Consider the following 24,633-nt stretch of genomic DNA (forward strand, 5'->3'; position numbering starts at 1 on the left):
AGAAAGAAAAAAAAAAAAGTGGTGCTCTTACTGTAGAGACCCTTTCATTATGGGAAGAGCAGCCCAAATTTAATTTGGTGATGGAATGAATGTCTTCAGTTTTAAAAGTGACTCTCTCTTAAAATAAGTGTTCATTTTATTTACGACAAGCCCGAAGGCAAATTTCTGCACTCTTGTTTCACACAAATAAAGTTTGATTGATTGATTGCTTGGTTTCATGCAGAGAACCCCTCACTGAGAAGTCTTTGTTTTTGACAAAGGAGCAGTACAGCACAGTGCGGTACGGTGATGATGATGATGGTGGTCGTGTGTCCCTCAGAGCGATCAGTTCTTCCTGAACACCATGCGGGGCGCTTTGTATTCCGACGCCTACCTCAACTCGCACCCCATCCATGTCAAGGTCACCGACCCCGCACAGATCAACGAAATCTTCGACAAAATCTCCTATGACAAGGTAGGTCACTCTCATTACCCCACGACTCGCAAAAACCAAAAAAACCATAAAAAACACATGACCACCAGTTTGATAAAAAAAAAAAATAAAAAAAAAAAAAATTAGTTGGTTATTATTTATTATGACATAGTGTTATGGAGGCATTCTTTTTTCTTTTTTTTTCTTTTTTTTGATATATATCTCTGGAACTAAATCTGCACTGCTAAGTAAAGGAACAGGATCACAAAAATCGAACTGATTTAATATTAGTTAATGGTAGCATTCTGGTTTGTTTTTGTTTTTGTTTTTTGTTCTTACTTTTTTGAAGTCTAGGGTTGGTGTTTACAAGGTATTTTACATTTTTAACTCAAAAGGTGAGGTGGGGTGGGAGGGGGGGGGGGGTCACCAGATACTGTGCATTTTCAAGGTAGCTTACACAGCCTACTGTTACTGATGGCTTGTATTTGTCCCGGACAATTGATAAAACGGACAGGGTGTCCCGGAAATGCGGATATTTGCTGCATGTCCTGGAAAATTTTTTTTTTTAAACTGGACCGTAACATTTTTTTCCCGAAGTATTTCATGGGTTCGAGGGTACCCTTAGATGCGCTTTCCAACTCATTGCCGAAGACACATCGTTAAGACTTACGGAAATGCTGCCAAATATTACCGAAGCCACTTCGTGAAAAGCTAGAACTGTCCGAGCAGTACTGAAGCCATTTTGTGAAAGTCCGCTCGATTTCCATCACCGTGTTGTACATAGTGTAAATAAGGGTAAGCCTACGTTTGTTTGTTTTTTCCATGTTTACAACCATTGCTTCTGGCTCTCAGACAACTGTTGTATGTTTGCTGGGGGATGTTCCTGATAATGATACCCTGTCCCTGATTCTAAATGTGTGTTGTTCCTGAAAAGCAAATTTGGGGGGAGGGTAGGCATGCCTGCTTACAAGTATTCTGGCACCTGACACTTGGGTTGCAGGGAGCGTCGATCATCGCCATGCTGCAAGGGTTCATCGGAGAGGAGGCGTTCAAGGAGGGTCTTCACAACTACCTGACGGCCCACAGCTACAGCAACGCTCGTACTGATGACCTCTGGCAGTCACTGCAGGAAGTAATTGATTGTCTGTTTTTTTGTTTGCGTCATTGTTTTCTGGGGGGGTGTGTGTGTTAGTGTGTATGTGTGTGTGTTGGTGTGTGTGTGTGTGTTGGTGTGAATGTGTGTGAGTGAGTGAGTGTGTGAGTGTGCTGTGTGTGTGTGTGTGTTTATGTATATGGGTGAGTGGGTGTGTGTGGTGTGTGTGTGTGTGTTGGTGTGAATGTGTGTGAGTGAGTGAGTGTGTGAGTGTGCGTGTGTGTGTGTGTGTGTGTTTATGTATATGGGTGAGTGGGTATGGGTGTGTGTGTGTGTTTAAGTGTGTGTGTATGTGTGTGTGTGTTTGGTCTGTGTCTGTCTGTGTATGGTGGTGGTGGTGTGAATGTGTGTGAGTGTGCATGTGTGTGTGTGTGTGTGTGTTTATGTATATGGGTGAGTGGGTATGGGTGTGTGTGTGTGTTTAAGTGTGTGTGTATGTGTGTGTGTGTGTTTGGTCTGTGTCTGTCTGTGTATGGTGGTGGTGGTGTGGTGTGTGTGTGTGTGTGTGTGTGTGTGTGTTTGGTCTGTGTCTGTCTGTGTATGGTGGTGGTGGTGTGGTGTGTGTGTGTGTGTGTGTGTGTGTGTGTTGGAGTTGTTTGATAAACAAACAGCAGATGGGTCACAAGGTAAAACCTGCAGCAGAAGCATGGTGATTCCACAGTACATGTACAAAAGTACCAGTGTTGGCACAAGGACAAAGTCACACATGCAAGGTAGAATCAAGCACAGGTACAACTTTTCTTCAGGATGACTAAAAGTGCAGGTGTCTTTGTTTCCCAATCAAAACCTTTTAGCTGCTGTGGGTTCTATCACGTGTGCGAAGTGCGTGCTGTTGCACATTGCACCTCACTTTAATCAGCGGATGGTCAGATTGACTAGCGTCCAGATCACCAATGATGGTCAGTTTAACATCCCCCCCCCCAGCGCCCCTCTCCCCCTCTCTGTCAGATGATCACCAATGATGGTCAGTTTAACATCCCCCCCCCCAGCGCCCCTCTCCCCCTCTCTCCCCAGCAATCTGCTTCAATAAGGCAAACAAATTAAGATTGCAGGAAGACAGGAAAAAAAAAGAAAAAAAGTGGCGCTGTCATTGTAGCAACACCAGGGAGAGCAGCCCAAATCTCACGTAAGAGAAATCTGTTGTGACCAAAAAGAGTAATACAATACAATACAATACAATACAATACAGTACAATACAATACAATACAACACAGTACAGGCCAGCAACATGATTTGATTTATCTGATGTCCCCTGTCCCCCCAGGCCAGCAACATGCCCCCCAGCATGACGGTGAAGGACGTGATGGACACGTGGACCCTGCAGATGGGGTTCCCCGTGGTCACCGTGACCCGGAAGCCCGGCACACAGCACCTGCTGCTGTCACAGGGCCGCTTCCTCCTCAGTCAGGGTGGTGAGGGTGGACAGGAGGACGCTCGCTTCAAGTCTCCCTTTGGGTGAGGGGGGTCGGGGGGGGGGCTGAGGGGAAGGGAGTGTGGGGGTGGGTGTGGGTGTGCATGGGTGGGTGGGATGTTGGATGTTTGTGTGGTGGTAGGTGGGGAGTCAGGGGGAAGGTGGGTGGGGAGGGGGGGCTTTGGTTCCTTGGTTATGTCCTCGCTGGAGGACGCTCACTTTTCAAGTCTCCCCCTTTGGGGGAGGGGGGGTGGGCTGAGGGGAAGGGAGTGTGGGGGTGGGTGTGGGTGTGCATGGGTGGGTGGGATGTTGGATGTTTGTGTGGTGGTAGGTGGGTGGGTGGGGGGGGGCTTTGGTTCCTTGGTTATGTCCTCGCTGGAGGACGCTCACTTTTCAAGTCTCCCCCTTTGGGGGGGAGAGGGGGAGCTGAGGGGAAAAGGAGTGTGTGTTCTGTGTGTGTGTGTGTGTGTGTGTGTGTGTCCTGGCAGGAGGATGTTTGCTTCAAGTCTCCCTTTTGGGTGAAGGGGAGGGGAGAGAGTGGGTGTGTGTGTGGGAGTGTGTGTGTGTGTGTGATGATCGCTTCAAGTCTCCCTTTGGGTGGGGGGGGGTGTGGGGGGCTGAGGGGAAGGGAGAGTGTGGTGGGGGGGGGTTGACGTTCGATTCAAGTCCACCTTTGGCTGAGGGGGAGGGGAGGGGAGAGTGGGTGTGTGTGGGTGTGACTGTGTGACGCTCGCTTCAAGTCTCCCTTTGGGTGATGGGGAAGTGAAGGTGAAGGGAGTGTGGGTGTGTGTGTGGGTGGGTGTGATGCTCGCTAAAAGTCTCCCTTTGGGCGAGGGGGACTGAGGGGAAGGGAGAGTGTGTGTGGGTGGGTGGGTGGGTGGTGGTAGACGGGGGAGTCGGGGGGAGGGGGGGGGAATCTGGGAGGCACGGGGGGAAGGGGGGTGGCTGTGGTACCTTGTTTATGTCTGTCTTTGTCTGTCTTCTGTTCAGCAACAGCAACAGTGGTAACAACAACGACAATGATAATTATGATAATAATAGTAACAACAACAACAACAAAAATAGTTGATAATGATAATGATGACATCAGTGATAATGATGACATCAATGATAATGATAATTATTATCATGGAGATTTGTATGGCTCGCTCCCTTTCTCTTATGAGGACAGGGTGCTTTTACATGAGAGAAAAAAAAAAGTTACAAAAAAATTACACAAACCATTCATGACCACTCTTTCTCTCTCCCTCAACCCGCACCCCTCCTCCTCCACCCCCCCACCCCCACTCTCTCTCTCTCTCTCTCTCTCTCTCTCTCTCATTCATCATGCATTCAAAGTGAGTTGAGAGGCATGCATGGGGCATTGTTGGAGAGGCAGGAAACAGAGAGTGCTTAACCCACTCTGGACGAATAGTTCTCTCCCTTGCTTTCCCCTGCAGACGACCCATTTGTTAGGGTTAGGAGAAAAAAAATCACAAAAAATACAAAACACAAAGTAACTGAATGAAACTCGCTGTACTTGACCCACTGACCCCTCTCCTAACGTTGTGTGTATGCCCACCCCCCTCTCTCTCTTCACAGCCCTCAGAAGCTGAATCACTGTCAGTACCTTCTTGCTGGTATCTTTCTTCACTGCAGATACTTTATTTAACATCTTCGTCATCCTTGTCGATGTCGAAACCTTCAGTTAGGTTGCTCCAAAAATTTCCACTTGTACCGCCTGCAACGCCATTTTCGATATGTATGCAGATTAGCTTGTCATGTGGGATGCAAAGGTCAACGGCTGGCCTGCGAGTGTATCGTCACGGAAACCTCATGAAGAAACTTTCCATTCGAACCTTGACACATTCGCAATGCCTGGTGTAGTTGCGATTTTTATGCTTCCCCATGAGGAAAACGTGGACAAATTTATAATTGTCAAAATCACTATAGCGTTCTGTCGTCTGGAACGCTACCTTACATCAGGAACGCTATAGCGTTCCGTCATCCTGAGTGAGTTAAAGATGTTTTTTCGTGAAAAGCGAAAGGCAGAGACAGAGTCAGATGAACGGATATGATGTGAAAGGTTGTTCCAGATATGAGAAGCAGCAAAGAGGAAAGAAAGGCTCAACATAGGTTTCTAGTATTGACACAAGGAATTTTCAGACGGTAGCAGTAACAGTTTACACAGGAACACATGAACACACAAGCATGCTTGCACATATACACACATGCATACACCCACACACACACACACACACACACAAACACACACCACACACACACATGCACACACACATGATTTATTCAACTGCGACGCCTGTCAAAAAACACTCACCAACTATGTATTTCATTGCATGCGTGGTAGATGGCCGTTTATTTCTTTGTTCCTTTTGTTCTTTGTTATGTCTATTAATCCTTATGACAATAAATGAAGTCGAGTCACACACACACACACACACACACACACACTGAGAAATACACACACACAATGACAGTGTTGTTTCTGTGTGGGGTCCAGCTATGTGTGGAAAATACCGGTCACCTACTGCACCAAGACCAACCCTGACAGGAAACTGGTCTGGCTGAAGGACAAAGAGAGTGAGTGAGCCTCCGCTTGGCCGTCGTGTGTCCTGTTTGTCTGTCTTGTCTGTCTGTACCTGTCTGTGTGTCTGTTTGTCTGTACCCGTCTGTCTGTCTGTACCCGTCTGTCTGTACCTGTCTCTCTGTCTGTACCCATCTGTCTGTACCTGTCTGTCTGTACCCGTCTGTCTGTACCTGTCTGTCTGCCTGTACCCATCTGTATGTCTGTACCCGTCTGTATGTCTGTCTGTACCTGTCTGTCTGTACCCATCTGTCTGTACCCGTCTGTCTGTACCCGTCTGTATGTCTGTCAACCTCTGTCTGTACCTGTCTGTCTGTACCCGTCTGTCTGTCTGTACCTGTCTGTCTGTCTGTACCCATCTGTCTGTCTGTACCTGTCTGTCTGTCTGTACCTGTCTGTATGTACCTGTCTGTCTGTACCTGTGTCTGTACCTGTCTGTCTGTGCCTGTCTGTCTGTCTGTACCCATCTGTCTGTCTGTACCTGTCTGTCTGTCTGTACCTGTCTGTACCTGTCTCTCTGTACCTGCCTGTTTACCTGTCTGTCTGTACCTGTCTGTCTGTACTGTCTGTCTGTACCTGTTTGTCTACCTGTCTGTCTGTGCCTGTCTGTCTGTACCTGTCCATACCTGTCTGTCTGTACCTGTCTGTCTGTACCTGTGTGTATGTACCTGTCTGTCTGTCTGTCTGTACCTGTGTGTATGTACCTGTCTGTCTGTCCTGTCTGTCTGTGCCTGTCTGTACCTGTATGTATGTACCTGTCTGTCGGACACGTGTCTCCCATGCGGTGTGCTTTGTGGGCGGGGTTTTCTCAGTGGTGTGTATGCATGTGTGTGTGGTCTGTGTGTGTGTGTGTGGTCGCGTGTGTGTGTGTGTGTGTGTGCATGCGTGTGTGTGCATGTGTGTGCGAGTGAGATAATAATAATAATAATAATGGATACTTATATAGCACACTATCCAGAAATCTGCTCTCAGTGCTTTACAAAAATGCTTTTGTTAACATAAAACATCATATCTATGTTACATACACACACACACACACACACACCCACACACACACACACACACACACACACACACACACACACACACACTGCATACATACATTTTAACATACATGTGTATCTAACAGCTACCCTAACACATACGCACACATAGGCAGGCACAAACTTACATAAACACACGCACACGCACACACAATACACATTCATATACAGGCATGTAGTTATGTACACATACATATGTATACACACATGGTCAAGCACAGCTAACGCAAAGGAAGTGGACCTGCCACAATTGAACTTATTGCTGAGGGAAAAGGTGAGATAACAAAGGAAGAGACACCAGGGGGGATAATTCAGCTGAAACAGAGATGACACTCAGTGCTTGGTAGTTGTGCCCCTTGTGTGCCACTTTCCGAGGGCAAGGTGGATGGGAATGTCGAAGATGATGATGAAGTTGATAAACAGGTTGATAGCAATGTCGGTGATGGGCAAATCAGTGACAGTGCTGGTGACAGACAAGTCGATGACGATGTCGGTGAAATCGATGACGATAGTGATTGAGGTGATAGGCAGATCATTGACGACAATGATGGTGATACGCAAGTTGATGACGGATGTCGGTGACAGACGAGTCGATGACAATGTCGGGGACGGACAAGTCGATGACGACGTCAGTAAAATCATTGACGATGATGATGATGATGATGGTGGTGGTGAAGGTGACAGGCAAGTCAGATGACAATGAAAATGACGATGATGATGGGACAGAGACCCGGCATGATGTGTGTTGTCGGGGGTTTTTTGTGGGGTTTTTTTGCTAGTGACCCTGCCGGTTACTCTGGGCGAGGGTGACTGGATCAAGTTCAACCTGGAGACCAAGGGGTTCTACCGCGTCAACTATGAGGAGAGCCTGTGGAGGCTGATCATCCAGCAGCTGAAGACCAACATCAGTGTGAGTGTGTGTGGGGGTGTGGCGGTTGGGAGGGTTGGGGGGATGGGGGGTGGGGTTAGGGAGATTGGGGGAGGCAGCAGTGGGGAGGGAGGGGGGGTGGAGGGGTAAGGGTGTGTGTGTGGGGTCAAGGGAATTAGGAGGACTGGGGGGGGGGGTGTTGTATGGAGGGGTAAAGGTGTGTGTTGGGACGGGTGAGCGGAATTAGGAGTGGGGGGGGGGGGGTTGTATGGAGGGGTAAAGGTGTGTGTTGGGACGGGTGAGGGGAATTAGGAGTGGGGGGGGGGTGTTGTATGGAGGGTAAAGGTGTGTGTTGGGACGGGTGAGGGGAATTAGGAGTGGGGGGGGGGTGTTGTATGGAAGGGTAAAGGTGTGTGTTGGGACGGGTGAGGGGAATTAGGAGTGGGGGGGGGGGGGTGTTGTATGGAGGGGTAAAGGTGTGTGTTGGGACGGGTGAGGGGAATTAGGAGTGGGGGGGGGGGTGTTGTATGGAGGGGTAAAGGTTTGTGGGGGGGCCAAGGGAATTAGGAGAACTGGGGGTGTGTGTGGGGGGGGTTGTATGGAGGGGTAAAGGTGTGTGTGGGGGTCAGGGGAATTAGGAGGAGTGGGGGGGGGGTATGGAGGGGTAAAGGTGTGGGGGTCAGGGGAATTAGGAGGAGTGGGGGGGGGGGGTTGTATGGAGGGGTAAAGGTGTGTGTTGGGAGGGGTGAGGTTAATGGGTGGGGGCGTGGGGGGGTATATGCGGACGGCTTTGACCTGACTTGAGAGTTTTGGGGATAAAGCTGGGAGTAATGATGGTAGTGTGTGTGCTTGTGTTTATAATGTTCACATACAGAAGCGCACACACACACACACACACACACACACACACACACACACGCCTTTTCCTCATAGTTTCTGTTGAAACAAAAACCCCTTGTCTTCTGGAAAAAAAGCAAAACAAACAAACAAACAAAAAGCACCAAAAAGTTTCCACCCAGTGCATTCCAACTTGTCCTTTGTCATTTGTCTGGAGTACGACATGATCATCACTGTTTTGTGTGTGTGTGTCTGTGTGCGTGCATGTCTGTGTGCTTGTGTGTCTGCGTGCATGCATGTCTGTGTGACAGACCTTCAGCGTCCGTGACAGAGCGGGACTTTTGGATGATGCGTTTGCCCTGGCCAGGTAATTTGATTAACTTAACTGTCAACGTGTGTGTGTGTGTGTAAGTGTGCATGTGTATGTTTGTTTGTGTACATGTGTTAAAGTTTACTGCGTACTTTGTACTTTTGATGCATTGTCTTGTCATAGTTTGTGTAATGTTTTCTTGATGCATTGTCTTGTCATAGTTTGTTTGATGTTTTCTTGATGCTTTGTCTTGTCATAGTTTGTGTGATGTTTTCTTGATGCATTGTCATGTCATAGTTTGTGTGATGTTTTCTTGATGCATTGTCTTGCCATGGTTTGTGTGATGTTTTCTTGATGCATTGTCTTGTCATAGTTTGTGCAATGTTTTCTTGATGCATTGTCATGTCATAGTTTGTGTGATGTTTTCTTGATGCTTTGCCATGTCATAGTTTGTGTAATGTTTTCTTGATGCATTGTCATGTCATAGTTTGTGTAATGTTTTCTTGATGCATTGTCTTGTCATAGTTTGTGTAATGTTTTCTTGATGCATTGTCATGTCATAGTTTGTGTAATGTTTTCTTGATGCATTGTCATGTCATAGTTTGTGTGATGTTTTCTTGATGCATTGTCTTGTCATAGTTTGTGTAATGTTTTCTTGATGCATTGTCATGTCATAGTTTGTGTAATGTTTTCTTGATGCATTGTCATGTCATAGTTTGTGTGATGTTTTCTTGATGCTTTGTCTTGTCATAGTTTGTGTGATGTTTTCTTGATGCATTGTCTTGTCATAGTTTGTGTAATGTTTTCTTTTTCTTGATGCTTTGTCTTGTCATAGTTTGTGTAATGTTTTCTTGATACTTTGTCATGTCATAGTTTGTGTAATGTTTTCTTGATGCGTTGTCTTGTCATAGTTTGTGTAATGTTTTCTTTTTCTTGATGCTTTGTCTTGTCATAGTTTGTGTAATGTTTTCTTGATGCATTGTCATGTCATAGTTTGTGTGATGTTTTCTTGATGCATTGTCTTGTCATAGTTTGTGTAATGTTTTCTTGATGCTTTGTCTTGTCATAGTTTGTGTAATGTTTTCTTGATGCGTTGTCTTGTCATAGTTTGTGTGATTTTTTCTTGATGCTTTGTCTTGTCATAGTTTGTGTGATGTTTTCTTGATGCATTGTCTTGTCATAGTTTGTGTAATGTTTTCTTGATGCTTTGTCTTGTCATAGTTTGTGTGACGTTTTCTTGATGCTTTGTCTTGTCATAGTTTGTGTAATGTTTTCTTTTTCTTGATGCTTTGTCTTGTCATAGTTTGTGTGATGTTTTCTTGATGCTTTGTCTTGTCATAGTTTGTGTGATGTTTTCTTGATGCATTGTCTTGTCATAGTTTGTGTAATGTTTTCTTGATGCATTGTCTTGTCATAGTTTGTGTAATGTTTACTCACTTAGTTGGACTGTCTTGCATGTTTTGACAGATGGTATTACATTATTGTTAACGTATTGTTATTGGAACTGTTGTACTGTTAACCGCTTGGAGCAAAATTTATTTTATTAGGTACTGTATAGATAAACTTGAGTAAAAAAAAAAAAGAAAAAAAAAGAATCTTACATCATTACTGTCCTCTGCTGTTCCCATTACAATATGGTTGATGCTGGCATTTCTGTGCCTGTTTTTTTCTTTTTCTCCTTTTTTTTTTTCTCCGGTGTGGCTGTGTACGGAATGAGTAGCATGGGCATTTAAAAAAGAAAAAAAGAAAAAGAAAAAAGGGCAGCGTTGTCTGCAGTGTATTCAGTTTCAGTTTCACTTTCTCAAGGAGGCGTCACTGCGTTCGGACAAATCCATACATGCTACACCACATCTGTTGAGCAGATGCCTGACCAGCAGCATAACCCAACGCGCTTAGTCAGGCCTTGAGTGCATGCTTACATATTTGTGTACCTATGAAAGTGGATTTCATTTTACGTAATTTCGCCAGAGGACAACACTCTCGTTGCCATGGGTTCTTTTTCAGTGCGCCAAGTGCGTGCTGCACACGGGACCTCGGTTTATCGTCTCATCCGAAAGACTAGACGCTCAGTTTGATTTTCCAGTCAAACTTAGGAGACAGTGTAGCAGCTTTGGTATGTGTCATCAGTGTGGCACTTGTGGTATGTGTCATTTCAATGTGGCAGTTGTGAGATGCGTCATATCAATGTGGCAGTTTTGCTGTGTGTCATTTCAGCGTGGCAATCGTGGTATGTGTCATTTCAATTTGGCAGTTTTGGTTTGTGTCATTTCAGTGTGGCAGTTGTGGTGTGTGTCATCACTGTGACAGTTGTGGTGTGGTATGTGTCATCAGTGTGGTAGTTGTGGTATGTGTCATTTCAGTGTGGCAGTTGTGGTATGTGTCATCAGTGTGGCAGTTGTGGTATGTGTCATTTCAGTGTGGCAGTTGTGGTATGTGTCATCAATGTGGCAGTTGTGGTATGTGTCAGTTGTGGTATGTGTCATTTCAATGTGTCAGTTGTGAGATGCGTCATTTCAATGTGGCATTTGTGGTTTGTGTCATTTCAGCGTGGCAGTTGTGGTGTGTGTCATCACTGTGACAGTTGTGGTGTGTGTCATCACTGTGACAGTTGTGGTGTGTCATCACTGTGGCAGTTGTGGTGTGTCATCAATGTGGCAGTTGTGGTGTGGTGTGTGTCACCACTGTGACAGTTGTGGTGTGTGTCATGTCATCACGGTGGCAGTTGTGATATGTGTCATCACTGTGACAGTTGTGGTGTGTGATGACTGTGACAGTGTGTGATCACTGTGACAGTTGTGGTGTGTGTCATGTCATCAGTGTGACAGTTGTGGTGTGTAATGTCATCAGTGTGGCAGTTGTGGTATGTGGCAGTTGTGGTATGTGTCATGTCATCAGTGTGACAGCTGTGGTGTGTGTCATTTCTGCGTGGCAGTTGCGGTGTGTGTCATGTCATCAGTGTGGCAGTTGCGGTGTGTGTCATTTCAGGGTAGGACAGCTGAGCTACGACATCGTGTTTGACCTGCTGGGTTACCTCAGCAAGGAGACGGAGTACGTTCCTTTGAAAACGGCCATCTACGGTTCTTCTTACATCTCGTCACGCATCTACCTCTCGGAGGTGTACCCCACCTTCCAGGTGACGATCATTCTACAGCTCTCTTTTTTTTTTTTTTTTCTTTTTTCTTTTTTTAATATATTTTATGGATTTTGTCTTCACTCATCAGATGTACAAGTCATGGTTGAACTATAATTGTCGCTTTTGGGGCCAACCAGCGGAGTATTGGCATAGTGGTAAAGTATCTGCCTAGGAAGCGATGAGAATCTGAGTGCACTGGTTCGAATCGCACAGCCGCCAGTATTTTCTCCCCTTCTGCTAGACCTTGAGTGGTGGTCTGGACGCTAGTCATTCGGATGAGACGATAAACCGAGGTCCCGTGTGCAGCATGCACGAAACGCACGTAAAAGAACCCTTGGCAACAAAAGGGTTGCCCCTGGCAAAATTCCGTAGAAAAATCCACTTTGATAGGATAACAGATAAAATTGCAGGCAGAGAAAAAAAGGGGTGGCGCTCTCAGTGTAGTGATGCGCTTTCCCTGGGGAGAGCAGCCCAAATTTCATACAGAGAAATCTGTTGTGACAAAAGAGTAATACAATACAATACAATACAATTCAGTTCAATTCAATTCAATACAATACAACCTTCAAAGCTGCCAGCATGATTGAAATGAGTTGAAGCCCCTGGAAACTTGTAAGTCATCACTCAAAATGAATTCATGGTGAAATGGTTAGCATCATGGACTGATCCCCTTCTTTGTTCGTGGGCTGCAACTCCCATGTTCACTCGTATGAACATGAGTGGCCTTTTACATGTATGACCGTTTTTACCACGCCATGTAGGCAGCCATACTCCGTTTTCAGGGGTGTGCATGCTGGATATGTTCTTGTTTACATAACCCACCAAACGCTGACATGGATTACAGGATCTTTAACGTGCGTATTTGATCTTCTGCTTGCGTATACACACAAAGGGGTTCAGGTGCTAGCAGGTCTGCATCCATGCTGACCTTGGAGATCAAAAAAAATCTCCACCCTTTACCTACCAGGCGCCGCATCCAAGATTCAAACCCGGGACCCTCAGAGTGAAAGTTTAACGCTTTAATCACTTGGCTGTTGCGCCCGTCACGGACTGATGACTGGGAGGTAATGGGTTCGATCTCCATCCTGTCAGAGGTGGATTGGGTTTTTTTGGACCAGTTGGCCAGCTCCAATCATGCTGTGGGCTCATATGGGAAGACTGGGACCACACAGTCGAGGGTCATCCCCTTCGCGGATGCATCTTTAGGAGTGTTGCTCAAATTTCCTGGCCCACACTGCGGGCATCAGTGAATCTCTCTGGCCTGGCTGACGATTTTTATCACCAGGATATGTTAGGAGAGTGCGGCTTTGTCAAGTAGTCCCAAACCTAAATGCCCGACCACCCCACCCCAGCAGCAACTTCATCTAGACCACTCTTCATCCATCGTCTTTGAATGTGTACATGTTTGTATGTGTGTATATTTGTATTTGTATTTCTTTTTATCACAACAGATTTCTCTGTGTGAAATTCGGGCTGCTCTCCCCAGGGAGAGCGCGTCGCTATACTACAGCACCACCCATTTTTTTGTATTTTTTCCTGCGTGCAGTTTTATTTGTTTTTCCTATCGAAGTGGATTTTTCTACAGAATTTTGCCAGGAACAACCGTTTTGTTGCCGTGGGTTCTTTTACATGCGCTAAGTGCATGCTGCACACGGGACCTCGGTTTATCATCTCATCCGAATGACTAGCGTCCAGACCACCACTCAAGGTGTAGTGGAGGGGGAGAAAATATCGGCGGCTGAGCCGTGATTCGAACCAGCGCGCTCAGATTCTCTCTCGCTTCCTAGGCGGACGCGTTACCTCTAGGCCATCACTCCACTATGTGTGTTTGTGTGTGCGTATGTGTGCATATTTACTTGCATGCATGCGTTCTTATTCTGTGAGAGAGCTCTTGCTTTATTTACAGTTTTAGTTTATCAGTGGGTGGCGCTCTCAGTGTAGCGACGCGCTCTCCCTGGGGAGAGCAGAAAATGAGAAATACAACTACAAACAAATACAAATACAAGGAGGTATCACTTTGTTCAGACAAATCCGTATATGGTACACCACATCTGCTGGGCAGATGCCTGACCAGCAGTGTAACCCAACGCGCTGAGTCAGGCCTTGAGCGCATGCTTGTATATTTGTGTACCTATCAGGGTGGATTTCTTGGACGGAATTTTTGCCAGAGGACAAACACTCTCGTTGCCATGGGCTCTTTTCCACCGCGCCAACCGCGTGCTGCACACGGGGCCTCGGTTTATCTATCGTCTCATCCGAAAGACTGGACGCTCAGTTTGATTTTCCGGTCAGACTTGGGAGAAAGGGCGAGAGCGGGATTCGAACCCACACCCTCGTAGACTCTCTTCTTCTTCTTCTTCTTCTTCTGCTTTCGTGGGCTGCAACTCCCACCTACACTCTTATGTACACGAGTGGGCTTTTACGTGCATGACCGTTTTTACCCCGCCATGTAGGCAGCCATGCTCTGTTTTCGGGGTGTGTGCATGCTGGATATGTTTTTGTTTCCATAACCCACCGAACGCTGACATGGATTACAGGATCTTTAACGTGCGTATTTGATCTTCTGCATGCGTTTACACACAAAGGGGGTTTCAGGCACTAGCAGGTCTGCACATGTGTTGACCTGGGAGATTGTAAAAATCTCCACCCTTTACCCACCAGGCGCCGTCACCGTGATTCGAACCCGGGACCCTCAGATTGAAAGTCCAACGCTTTAACCACTTGGCTATTGCGCCCGTCGTAGACTCTCTATATATCTGAGCATCTCAAGCATTCTGCCACCTTCCTCCCTCATTTACAAAGGTGTGTGCTGTGTGTGTGTGTGTGTGTGTGTGTGTGTGTGTGTGTGTGTGTATGTGTGTGTGTGTGTGTGTGTGTGTGTGCTGTGTGTGTGTGTGCTGTGTGTGTGCTGTGGGTGTGTGTTCTGTGTGTGTGTGCTGTGTGTGTGTGTGTGTGTGCTGTGTATGTGTGTGTGTGTGTGTTTGTGTGTGTGTGCTGTGTGTGTGTGTGTGTGTGTTGTGTGTGTGTGTGCTGTGTGTGTGTGTGTGTGTGTGTGCTGTGTGTGTGTGTGTGCTGTGTGTGTGTGTGCTCTGTGTGCTCTGTGAGTGTGTGTGTGTGCTGTGTGTGTGTGTGTGTGTGTGTGTGTGTGCTGTGTATGTGTGTGTGTGTGTGTGCCTGTGGCGGGTTGCAGAAGTACATGCTGGATCTGATCGCCGCTCGACTCTCCTCCCTGGGGTGGGAGAAACAGACCCAGCCCCAGAACGAGTGAGCTGCTGCCGCCTGTCTGTCTGTCTGTTCCTGTCTGCCTGTACCTGTCTGTTCCAATCTGTTTGTCTGTCTGCCTGTTTGTGCCTGTCTGTATTTACCTGTTTGCCTGTATGTGCCTGCCTGTTTGTTTGTCCTGTGTGTCTGTCTGTACCTGTCTGTCTGTCTGTCTGTACCTGTTTGTGTGTACCTGTGGTCTGTTAGTCTGTGTATACCTGTCTGCCCTATCTGTACCTGTCTGTCTGTCTGTACCTGTCTGTCTGTACCTGTTTCTTCCTGTTTGTCTCTGTGTGGCCGTACCTGTCTGTCTGTCTGTACCTGTCTGTCTTACCTGTCTGTCTGTCTGTCTGTCTGTCTGTCTGTACATGTCTGTTTGTACCTGTGTGTCTGTACCTGCCTGTGTGTACCTGTCTGTCTGTCTGTCCGTGTCTGTATGTTTGTCTGTCCTGTCTCTCTGTGCCTATCTGTTTGTCTGTACCCTGCCTGTGTGTACCTGTCTGTCTCTCTGTCTGTCTGTCCGGTCTGTCTGTAGATAGCTGTCTGAACCAGTCTGTTTGTACAGTGGTGTGGGGTGTGTGTGTGTGTGTGGGGGGGGGGGGTATTGGGGGAGGGGGGGCGGGGGGGGGAGGTATGAAGGGGAGGGGATGGGGGGATGTGCTGCACTGTGGTGGTACACTCTCCCCAGGGAGAGAAAGGAATCTATTGCGACAAAAATTAATGTACTATGCAATACGATACGATTCCATACGATACAATACGATATGATATGATATGATACAATATAATGCAATACAATACAGTATGATACAGTGCAGTGCAATGCAATGCAATACAGTACGATGCGATACGATACAATATGATATGATACGATACAATAGAATACAACACAATACAGTACGATGCAATGCAGTGCAGTGCAATGCAATACAGTATTATATGATACAATATGATATGATACAATGCAATGCAATACAGTATTATATGATACAATATGATACAGTGCGATACAGTACAATGCAACGCAACACAATACTACAGAATTCTACTGCAGAATGCAACACAGTGCAGTACAATACAATGCAATGTAATACAATTCAATACAATATACAACACAGTACAATACAGTACAATTTGATACAATATGACGTGATATGACACAGTACAACACAACTCGACACAGTACAGCACAAAGCAACACAATGCTACACGACGCAAAACAGTGTAACATGATACAGCTCATCCCCACGCCGTTGCATCGTGGTTGCAACAGGTTGCTGCAGACGTCACTGCTGTCGTTTGCTGTCAGCTTGAACCACAAGGACACCATTGACAAAGCCAGGCAACAGTTCCAGTCTCTGTCCAGGTGAGGGAGTCTCTCGTCCTGATGCTTTCCTGTGGCCCTTGGTTTTGGAAATCTCTACCATAGAACATCAGACGCTGCTCCACTATAGAATAAAATTTTTCAAGCCTGATCTTAACTCTCTCCATACGAACGGCGAAAGAGACGACGTTAACAGCGTTTCACGCCAATTACCATCATCAAAATATTGCAAGCGAAAGGCTCTTATACTGAAGAGGTGAATGTTGACGACGGAAGCTAAAGGTTGAGTCATTCAGACACCCACTGGACATCCGAGGGGTCTGTGTAGAGAGGAGAAGAGAGGACTGGCCGTACTGAGTGAGTTAAGACGTACTTGTTCAAACAATGATTTAAACTTTAGATCATTGTCTCCGCCAAATCTTCTTTTTATGTGTGTGTGTGTTGATGTGTTGACATACTTGTTCAAACAATATTTAAAACTGTAGATAATTCTCTCCCCAAACCGTCTTCATGTGTGTGCGTCGACGTGTTTATATGAGGGTTGGGGTACTGGGGTGGGGTAGGAGGTGTGTGTGTGAGTCATAAGTGTCGTTACACTTTTTATTGATATTGATTTAGCGAGTTTGTATCTTGATTTTTTATTTTTTTTTATTATGTGGGTTAGGTGAAAGAGATATGTGAGTCATAATTTGAGTGAGTTTTTTTTTTTTTTACATCTTAATGTTTTACTATGGGAGCGAGTTGAGAGAGTTTTGTAAGTCGTGAGGGATGTTACACTGTTTTTAAGTGGTCAGCAAGTTGTATTTAATCTTTTTATTAAATCTTTTTATATTCCTGTGTCTTATTTATGATAGGTGTATTGTTAAAGGAGCTTAGAGCTTCTGGGTAAGCACTATACAAATGTACATTGCTACTATTATTATTATTATTATTATTACCTGCTGCAAGGTATGTGGCTGTCACACAGTCATTCTTCCTGCACAGTCTCTGCATCATTAATGAAGGCACTCTGTTCCTTGTTGGCGTTCAGTGGATCCATCTCTGTTGTTTCGTTTGTGAATGTTTTTGTGTATGTGTGTGTGTGTGCGCATGCACGTGTGTGTGTGTGTGTGTGTTGTTGTGTGCTTTGTGTCTGACTGATGTGTTATTCTAAAGCGCTTTGAGACGTTTTAAAACATGATATAAATGTACGGTTGGCAGCAGTAGTAGTATAAATAGTAGTACTTGTTGTAGTAGTGTATAGCAAATAGTTATGATTATAGTTATATGTAAGAAGATTTTGGGTAATCCCAAAAAGCATTGTAATGACTGTATGATAGTCAGTCATGTCTATGACCATCAGAATAGAGGCAGTTGCTGTCCTGACTATCTGGGCTAGGATTTGATTATAGTGGAGAGTGTCTCTCCCAAGCCACATTTCCCTGCTCTCGTCCAAGAGGGTTGTAGGCCAGTCAGCGTTGGGATGGTTCACAGAGGCCCGCTTGCCCCCAAGGCTGCAGCACTAAGGTAAGAGCCAGTGCAGTCCTGTCTCCTAGGTTTCAGAGTCGTAGTCCTTCACAAAAGACAAAGCTGTAAATGGCTTTCCATTGCAGTGGAGACACCTTTGATCGTACAACTCTCGCTTTGCTGTTGGCCCAACCGAAAAATCGTGTCAGTCTGTAACATAGCTGAGCATTGAGCCCTTTGTTTTATTTGTTTTTTGTTTTTTGTTGGGTTTTTTTGCTGCCCCATCATCTGCACCGTTTCAGTGGCATTACTCCCACGCCACTCATTTAGATTCCCCCCATACACGGCCACACCCGGGTTCGTCCGTCGCAGTTCCAGCGTCAGCAGTCCACAGGGAACCATCGATGTTAGGTTGCCAGGAGGCCACACACCAGAGGAGACCCTGCACTGCTGCTGAGTCACTTCGGTGGTGTTCAGTGGTGCCTGTTCTGTTTTAACGTACTTAGGACACCACCTACTAAGCCCCCTACTAACGACAATAATGGCTTAGTCGCGGAGCCAGACTGAGTGAGCGTCCCTCCCAGAGTGGAGACCACCACCACGTCCTTCAAACAATAGCCCCCCATGAATCTGCCGACACTGACGACATTGATAGGACTCACCCCAAGCACGGAAGTGGAGGGGTATCGAAACTGAGGTCACCATGAGAGCAGGGCATGAAAGGCCACAGACTTTGAGACTATTTTGTTTATATTGATGACGATGAAGGAGTTTTATTTGTTTTTATTTGCCATGGATATAGCGCCTGTCCTCAGTTGGAGACCAAGCTCTAAGCGCTTTTCAAACTCAGGGTCATTTGCACAACAGGCTGCCTACCTGGGTAGAGCACATTCGTTTCCTGTGTCATTCAGGCACGGACACATACACACAGAGATGTAACATTTTACATGAATGACCATTTTGTTTATTTACCCCACCATGTAGGCAGCAGTACTCCGTTTTCAGGGGTGTGCATGCTGGGTATGTTCTTGTTTCCATAACCCATCAAGCACTGACATGGATTACAGGATCTTTAACGTGCGAATTTGATTTTGTGCTTGCGTATACACACGAAGGGGGTTCAGGCATTACCAGGCATGCACATTTGTTGACCTGGGAGATCAGAGAAATCCCCACCCTTTACCCACCAGGCAAGTGCCCAAATGGAAGCTGTCAAGTTGGCTCTACCCAGGTAGGCAGCCTGTTGTGCAAATGACTGTGATTGTAAAGCGCTTAGAGCTTGGTCTACGACTGAGGATAGGCACTATATAAGTATTGTAAAGCACTTAGAGCTTGGTCTGCGACTGAGGATAGGCACTATATAAGTATTGTAAAGCGCTTAGAGCTTGGTCTGCGACTGAGGATAGGCACTATATAAGTATTGTAAAGCGCTTAGAGCTTGGTCTACGACTGAGGATAGGCACTATATAAGTATTGTAAAGCACTTAGAGCTTGGTCTACGACTGAGGATAGGCACTATATAAGTACTCATATCGTCATCATCAGGCACCATTAAGGGTTGGCGTCTCTGTATAAAGCTCCGTTATTATCATTATTGACTCACTTGTGTAAACAAAGTGAGTCTATGTTTTAACCCAGTGTTCGGTTGTCTGTGTGTGTGTGTCCGTGGTAAACTTTAACATTGACATTTTCTTTGCAAATACTTTGTCAGTTGACACCAAATTAGGCATAAAAATAGAAAAAATTCAGTTCTTTCCAGTCATCTTGTTTAAAACAATATTGCACCTCTGGGATGGGCACAAAAAAATAAAAAATGAAGCCTAATTATATACAAACTGCATTTACTGTTATATTTATATTTTTTGTATTCTCTAAACTTGGCACTTTGATCTCATATTCTGACCCAACAAGAAGAGCAGTCATTAGTATCATTTTTTGTTCAAACAGGAACTTCTTTTGCTAAGCATGGAAGTTTTATTTATTTTGCAAACGTTTTGGTGCAGAGAGTAAAAAAAGGGAAATTACTCTGTAATTAATGCTAGGGGACTTAATTCGCTTTAAACTGATCTTTTTCATCTTACACATTACATTTTGAAATTATACACAATACATAAAAAGCTTGGATTTTTTTTTTTCAGTGTATCACAAGTGAGTCTTGAAGTCCTTGCCTCTCTTGTTATTAAAGTGGTGGTGGTGGTGGTGGTGGTGTGTGCAGCCTTCCCAAGAACCAGCGAGCGGTGGTGTGCAACACAGGGGTGAGGTTCGGGGACGAGGCGGACTGGCAGTCCATGTTCCGCCGCTACACCCAGTCCACCACCCCCACCGAGAAGAACCAGTTCTTCACCGCCCTCACCTACACCACCGACCCCCGCCGCATCCAGCTGTGAGCGTGTGTGTGTGTGTGTGTGTGGTGTGTGTGTGTGTGTGTGTTGTGTTGTGTGTTGTGTTGTGTTGTGTGTGTGTTGTGTTGTGTGTGTGTGTGTGTTGTGTTGTGTTGTGTGTGTGTTGTGTTGTGTGTGTTGTGTTGTGTTGTGTTGTGTTGTGTGTGTGTGTGTGTGTTGTTGTGTTGTGTGTGTGTGTGTTGTGTTGTGTGTGTGTTGTGTTGTGTTGTGTTGTGTGTGTGTGTGTGTGTTGTGTTGTGTGTGTTGTGTTGTGTGTGTGTGTTGTGTGTGTTGTGTTGTGTGTGTGTGTTGTTTTGTGTGTGTTGTGTTGTGTTGTGTGTGTGTGTTGTGTTGTGTGTGTTGTGTTGTGTTGTGTGTGTGTGTTGTGTTGTGTGTGTGTGTTGTGTTGTGTGTGTTGTGTTGTGTGTGTGTTGTGTTGAGTGTGTGTGTGTGTGTTGTGGTGTGTGTGTGTGTGTGTGTGTGTGTGTGTGTTGTGTTGTGTTGTGTTGTGTTGTGTTGTGTGTGTGTGTGTGTTGTGTTGTGTTGTGTTGTGTGTGTGTTGTGTTGTGTTGTGTTGTGTTGTGGTGTGTTTGTGTGTGTGTGTGTGTGTGTTGTGTTGTGTGTGTGTTGTGTTGTGTTGTGTGTGTGTGTTGTGTTGTGTTGTGTTGTGTTGTGTTGTGTTGTGTTGTGTGTGTTGTGTTGTGTTGTGTTGTGTGTGTGTTGTGTTGTGGTGTGTGTGTTGTGTTGTGTTGTGTGTGTGTGTTGTTGTGTGTGTGTTGTGTTGTGTTGTGTGTGTGTTGTGTTGTGTTGTGTGTGTGTTGTGTTGTGTTGAGTGTGTGTGTTGTGTTGTGTTGTGTTGTGTGTGTGTGTTGTGTTGTGTTGTGTGTGTGTGTTGTGTTGTGTGTGTTGTGTTGTGTTGTGTTGTGTGTGTTGTGTTGTGTTGTGTGTGTGTGTTGTGTTGTGTTGTGTTGTGTGTGTTGTGTTGTGTGTTGTGTTGTGTTGTGTTGTGTGTGTGTGTGTGTTGTGTGTGTGTGTGTTGTGTTGTGTTGTGTTGTGTTGTGTTGTGTGTGTGTGTTGTGTTGTGTTGTGTGTGTTGTGTTGTGTTGTGTTGTGTTGTGTTGTGTGTGTGTGTGTGTTGTGTGTGTGTGTGTTGTGCTGTGTTGTGTTGTGTTGTGTGTGTGTGTTGTGCTGTGTGTGTGTTGTGTGTGTTGTGTTGTGTTGTGTTGTGTGTGTGTTGTGTTGTGTTGTGTTGTGTGTGTGTGTGTTGTGTTGTGTTGTGTTGTGTGTTGTGTTGTGTGTGTGTGTTGTGTTGTGTTGTGTGTGTGTGTTGTGTTGTGTTGTGTGTGTTGTGTTGTGTTGTGTGTGTTGTGTTGTGTTGTGTTGTGTTGTGTTGTGTTGTGTGTGTGTGTGTGGTTGTGTGTGTTGTGTGTGTTGTGTTGTGTGTGTTGTGTTGTGTGTGTGTGTTGCGTTGTGTTGTGTTGTGTGTGTGTGTGTGTGTTGTGTTGTGTTGTGTTGTGTTGTGTTGTGTGTGTGTGTGTGTGTGTGTGTGGTGTGTGTGTGTTGTGTTGTGTGTGTGTGGTGTGTGTGTGTGTGTGTGTGGTGTGTGTGTGTGTGTGTGTTGTGTGTGTGTGTGTGTGTTGTGTTGTGTGTGTTGTGTTGTGTGTGTGTGTGGTGTGTGTGTGTGTGTGTGTGTGTGGTGTGTGTGTGTGTGTTGTGTTGTGTGTGTGTGTGTTGTGTTGTGTGTGTTGTGTTGTGTTGTGTGTGTGTGTTGTGTTGTGTTGTGTTGTGTTGTGTTGTGTTGTGTGGTGTTGTGTTGTGTTGTGTGGTGTGTGTATGTGTGGTGTGTGTGTGTGTGTTGGGGGGGGGGGGTCGGGGTGTGTGGGGGTGGGTGTGTGTGTTTTCTTCAGTTTAACGTCTATTCACTATAAGTGTTTTTTAGACGGAAAGGAGTAAAGTAGTGTATAAAGGAAAGGGAATGCATGTGAATATTAGTGTTAAAAAAAAAAAGAAAAAAAAAGAAGAAAAAAAGTTCATGTTATGTATCAGAGGAAAAGTATATTATAAGAAAAAGTCTAAAAGAGGTTGTGGTGTGTGTTGAATGAGTTGTCATGGGAAGGAGAATATGTATATACATATCAACAAGTGTTAACCGACAACGATGTAAATATAAATAACAGTATTAAATATAATACATCAAAGGTGGTCTGTGTGTGTGTGTGTGCACGTGCGTGTGTGTGTGTGTGTGTGGAAGTCAGAAGTTGAAATAGATCTATAACAATGGAGTTCACAAAGACAAAAGGAAATGAATACAAAGATGACCACTGAACTACCTGGACATGGATAACGATTCTTGAGCGTTTGCTTCTGTGTGTGTGTGTGTGTGTAGTTCTTCACCATGCCTATCCCTCTGCACAGAGATTTTGTTGTTGTTGTTGTTCCTTCATATAATTATTGGTTTGTGTGCAGGCTTTTTTTTTTAATAAATGTAGATTAGCAAGGACAGATTGGAAGAATAGGCCATGCTCTCAAATCTGAATCCTTGAATGAAAATGTTTTGGGTTCTGAGATTTTAGCTCTCTGTCTTCTCCCACAGTGTGTGAATGGTGAAAGTCAGAACAAAGAGCAGTCGTCTGTCTGTCTTTCTGTGTGTCTGTCTCTCACTGTCTGTCTCAGCCTCACTTAATCGCTTTACTCACACCTCTTTTATTATCAGCTTAACCCCGGAAAACAGAGAGTGGCTGCCAACATGGCGGGGTAAAAAAAACAGTCATATACACATAAAAACCCCACTGGTGTACATACGAGGGAACATGGGAGGTGCAGCTCACGAAGAAAGAAGATGAAAAAGAGATTTGTATTTGTTTTGTATTTGTATTTCTTTTTTTTATCACAACAGATTTCTCTGTGTGAAATTCGAGCTGCTCTCCCCAGGGAGAGCGCGTCGCTTCACTACTGCGCCACCCATTTTTTTTGTATTTTTTCCTGCGAGAAGTTTGATTTGTTTTTCCTATCAAAGTGGATTTTTCTACAGAATTTTGCCAGAAACAACCCTTTTGTTGCTGTGGGTTCTTTTACGTGCGCTAAATGCATGCTGCACACGGGTTCTTGGTTTATCGTCTCATCCGAATGACTAGCGTCCAGACCACCACTCAAGGTCTAGTGTAGGGGGAGAAAATATCGGCGGCTGAGTCGTGATTCGAACCAGCTCGCTCAGATTCTCTCGCTTCCTAGGCGGACGCGTTACCTCTCGGCCATCACTCCACAATTTATCACCGAAGATGACAATAATAGTAATGGATACTTGTTGAATGCTTTCCTCCCTTAAAGCCTGAACCGGACTATAAATGGCGGGCGATTTGAATCAAGCCAGTTTCTCACCAGAGTCTGACACTGTGACGTCGGTGAAGGTTTATTCAAAATAAAAGCCTAATAAAGCTACGGTTTGGCTTCATTTATGGCAGAGAGCGAGATTTGCCTAGCAGCTTCCAATCTAGACCTGAATTGACTTTGGAAAGTACAAAATGTGTCAGCTACACGTAATACAAAATTTGAATGCAGAGAAAAGGGGCGCAACCGAAACCTTGCTCTCAGGAGTTAAGACTTTAAAGGGGGCTCAAAGGTGCTTTACAATAAACATTTTACACATTAACACACACACACACGCAGAAAGTTTCAAAAGGAAGGAGAAGAAAAAAAAGATTTGTTTGTTTGTTTGTTTGATTGATTGCTTCGACAGGTGCATTTAAAATGTGATGCCAGTAATCTGTGGTGATTTTCCTCCCAGGTTTTTGCGCGACTCCCTGAACGAATCGATCGTTCGTTCGCAGGACACGGGGAAAGTGATAGACTACTTCGGTGGGTCGCACGCAGGTCAGATTTACGCATGGAGGTTTCTTGAACAAAACTGGGATACATACTACAAAAGGTAGGACGCTTACATAATCGGACCCTTTGCCTGAACTTTATGAAGCTTCCATAATGAAACCTGATTGTCCGACTCTATGAAGATCTTTATGAAACTTTCATATTGAAAACTGATAGTCAGACCCAGTCTTTATGAAGTTTATGAAATGAAAACTGATAAATCCTATGAATATATTTATGACGTTTACATAATGAAAACTAATTGTCAGACCCTATGAGTATCTTTATGAAGTTTATGAAATGAAAACTGATAGATCCTACAAATTTCTTTTTGAAGTTTACGTAATCAAAACTGATAGACCCTATGAATATTTTTATTAAATGTATGTTATGAAAACATGATTGTCAGACCCTGTTAATATCGTTATGAAGTGTACATTATGAAAACTGATAGTCAGTCCCTATGAATATGTACATTATGAAAACTGGAAGTCAGTCCCAATGAATATCTGTGTGAAGTGTATGTTATGAAAGCAGTCTATCAAGCTGTTTCAGTGACATTACCATTTGGTGAATGTGGTGGTGGGAGGTGGGGTGTGTGTGTTT

The 24,633-nt window shown here is 45.0% G+C and overlaps 1 protein-coding gene across 3 annotated transcripts in view; it reads left to right on the forward strand.

The window, feature by feature from the left end:
* Window positions 1-24,633, forward strand: part of LOC143278114 (endoplasmic reticulum aminopeptidase 1-like) — a 78,873-nt gene that overhangs the window by 48,240 nt on the left and 6,000 nt on the right. For all 3 annotated transcript variants that reach the window (XM_076583146.1, XM_076583145.1, XM_076583144.1), the window contains exons 8-18: window positions 320-454; window positions 1,413-1,544; window positions 2,830-3,020; window positions 5,477-5,556; window positions 7,383-7,513; window positions 8,620-8,675; window positions 11,604-11,751; window positions 14,942-15,015; window positions 16,286-16,378; window positions 19,998-20,165; window positions 23,948-24,088. In XM_076583146.1, the coding sequence (XP_076439261.1) occupies window positions 320-454; window positions 1,413-1,544; window positions 2,830-3,020; window positions 5,477-5,556; window positions 7,383-7,513; window positions 8,620-8,675; window positions 11,604-11,751; window positions 14,942-15,015; window positions 16,286-16,378; window positions 19,998-20,165; window positions 23,948-24,088 (1,349 nt within the window). The remainder of the gene's footprint in view (window positions 1-319; window positions 455-1,412; window positions 1,545-2,829; window positions 3,021-5,476; window positions 5,557-7,382; window positions 7,514-8,619; window positions 8,676-11,603; window positions 11,752-14,941; window positions 15,016-16,285; window positions 16,379-19,997; window positions 20,166-23,947; window positions 24,089-24,633) is intronic.

Source organism: Babylonia areolata, chromosome 35 (genome assembly GCF_041734735.1).
Source record: "Babylonia areolata isolate BAREFJ2019XMU chromosome 35, ASM4173473v1, whole genome shotgun sequence".
NCBI classification, from domain to species: domain Eukaryota; kingdom Metazoa; phylum Mollusca; class Gastropoda; order Neogastropoda; family Buccinidae; genus Babylonia; species Babylonia areolata.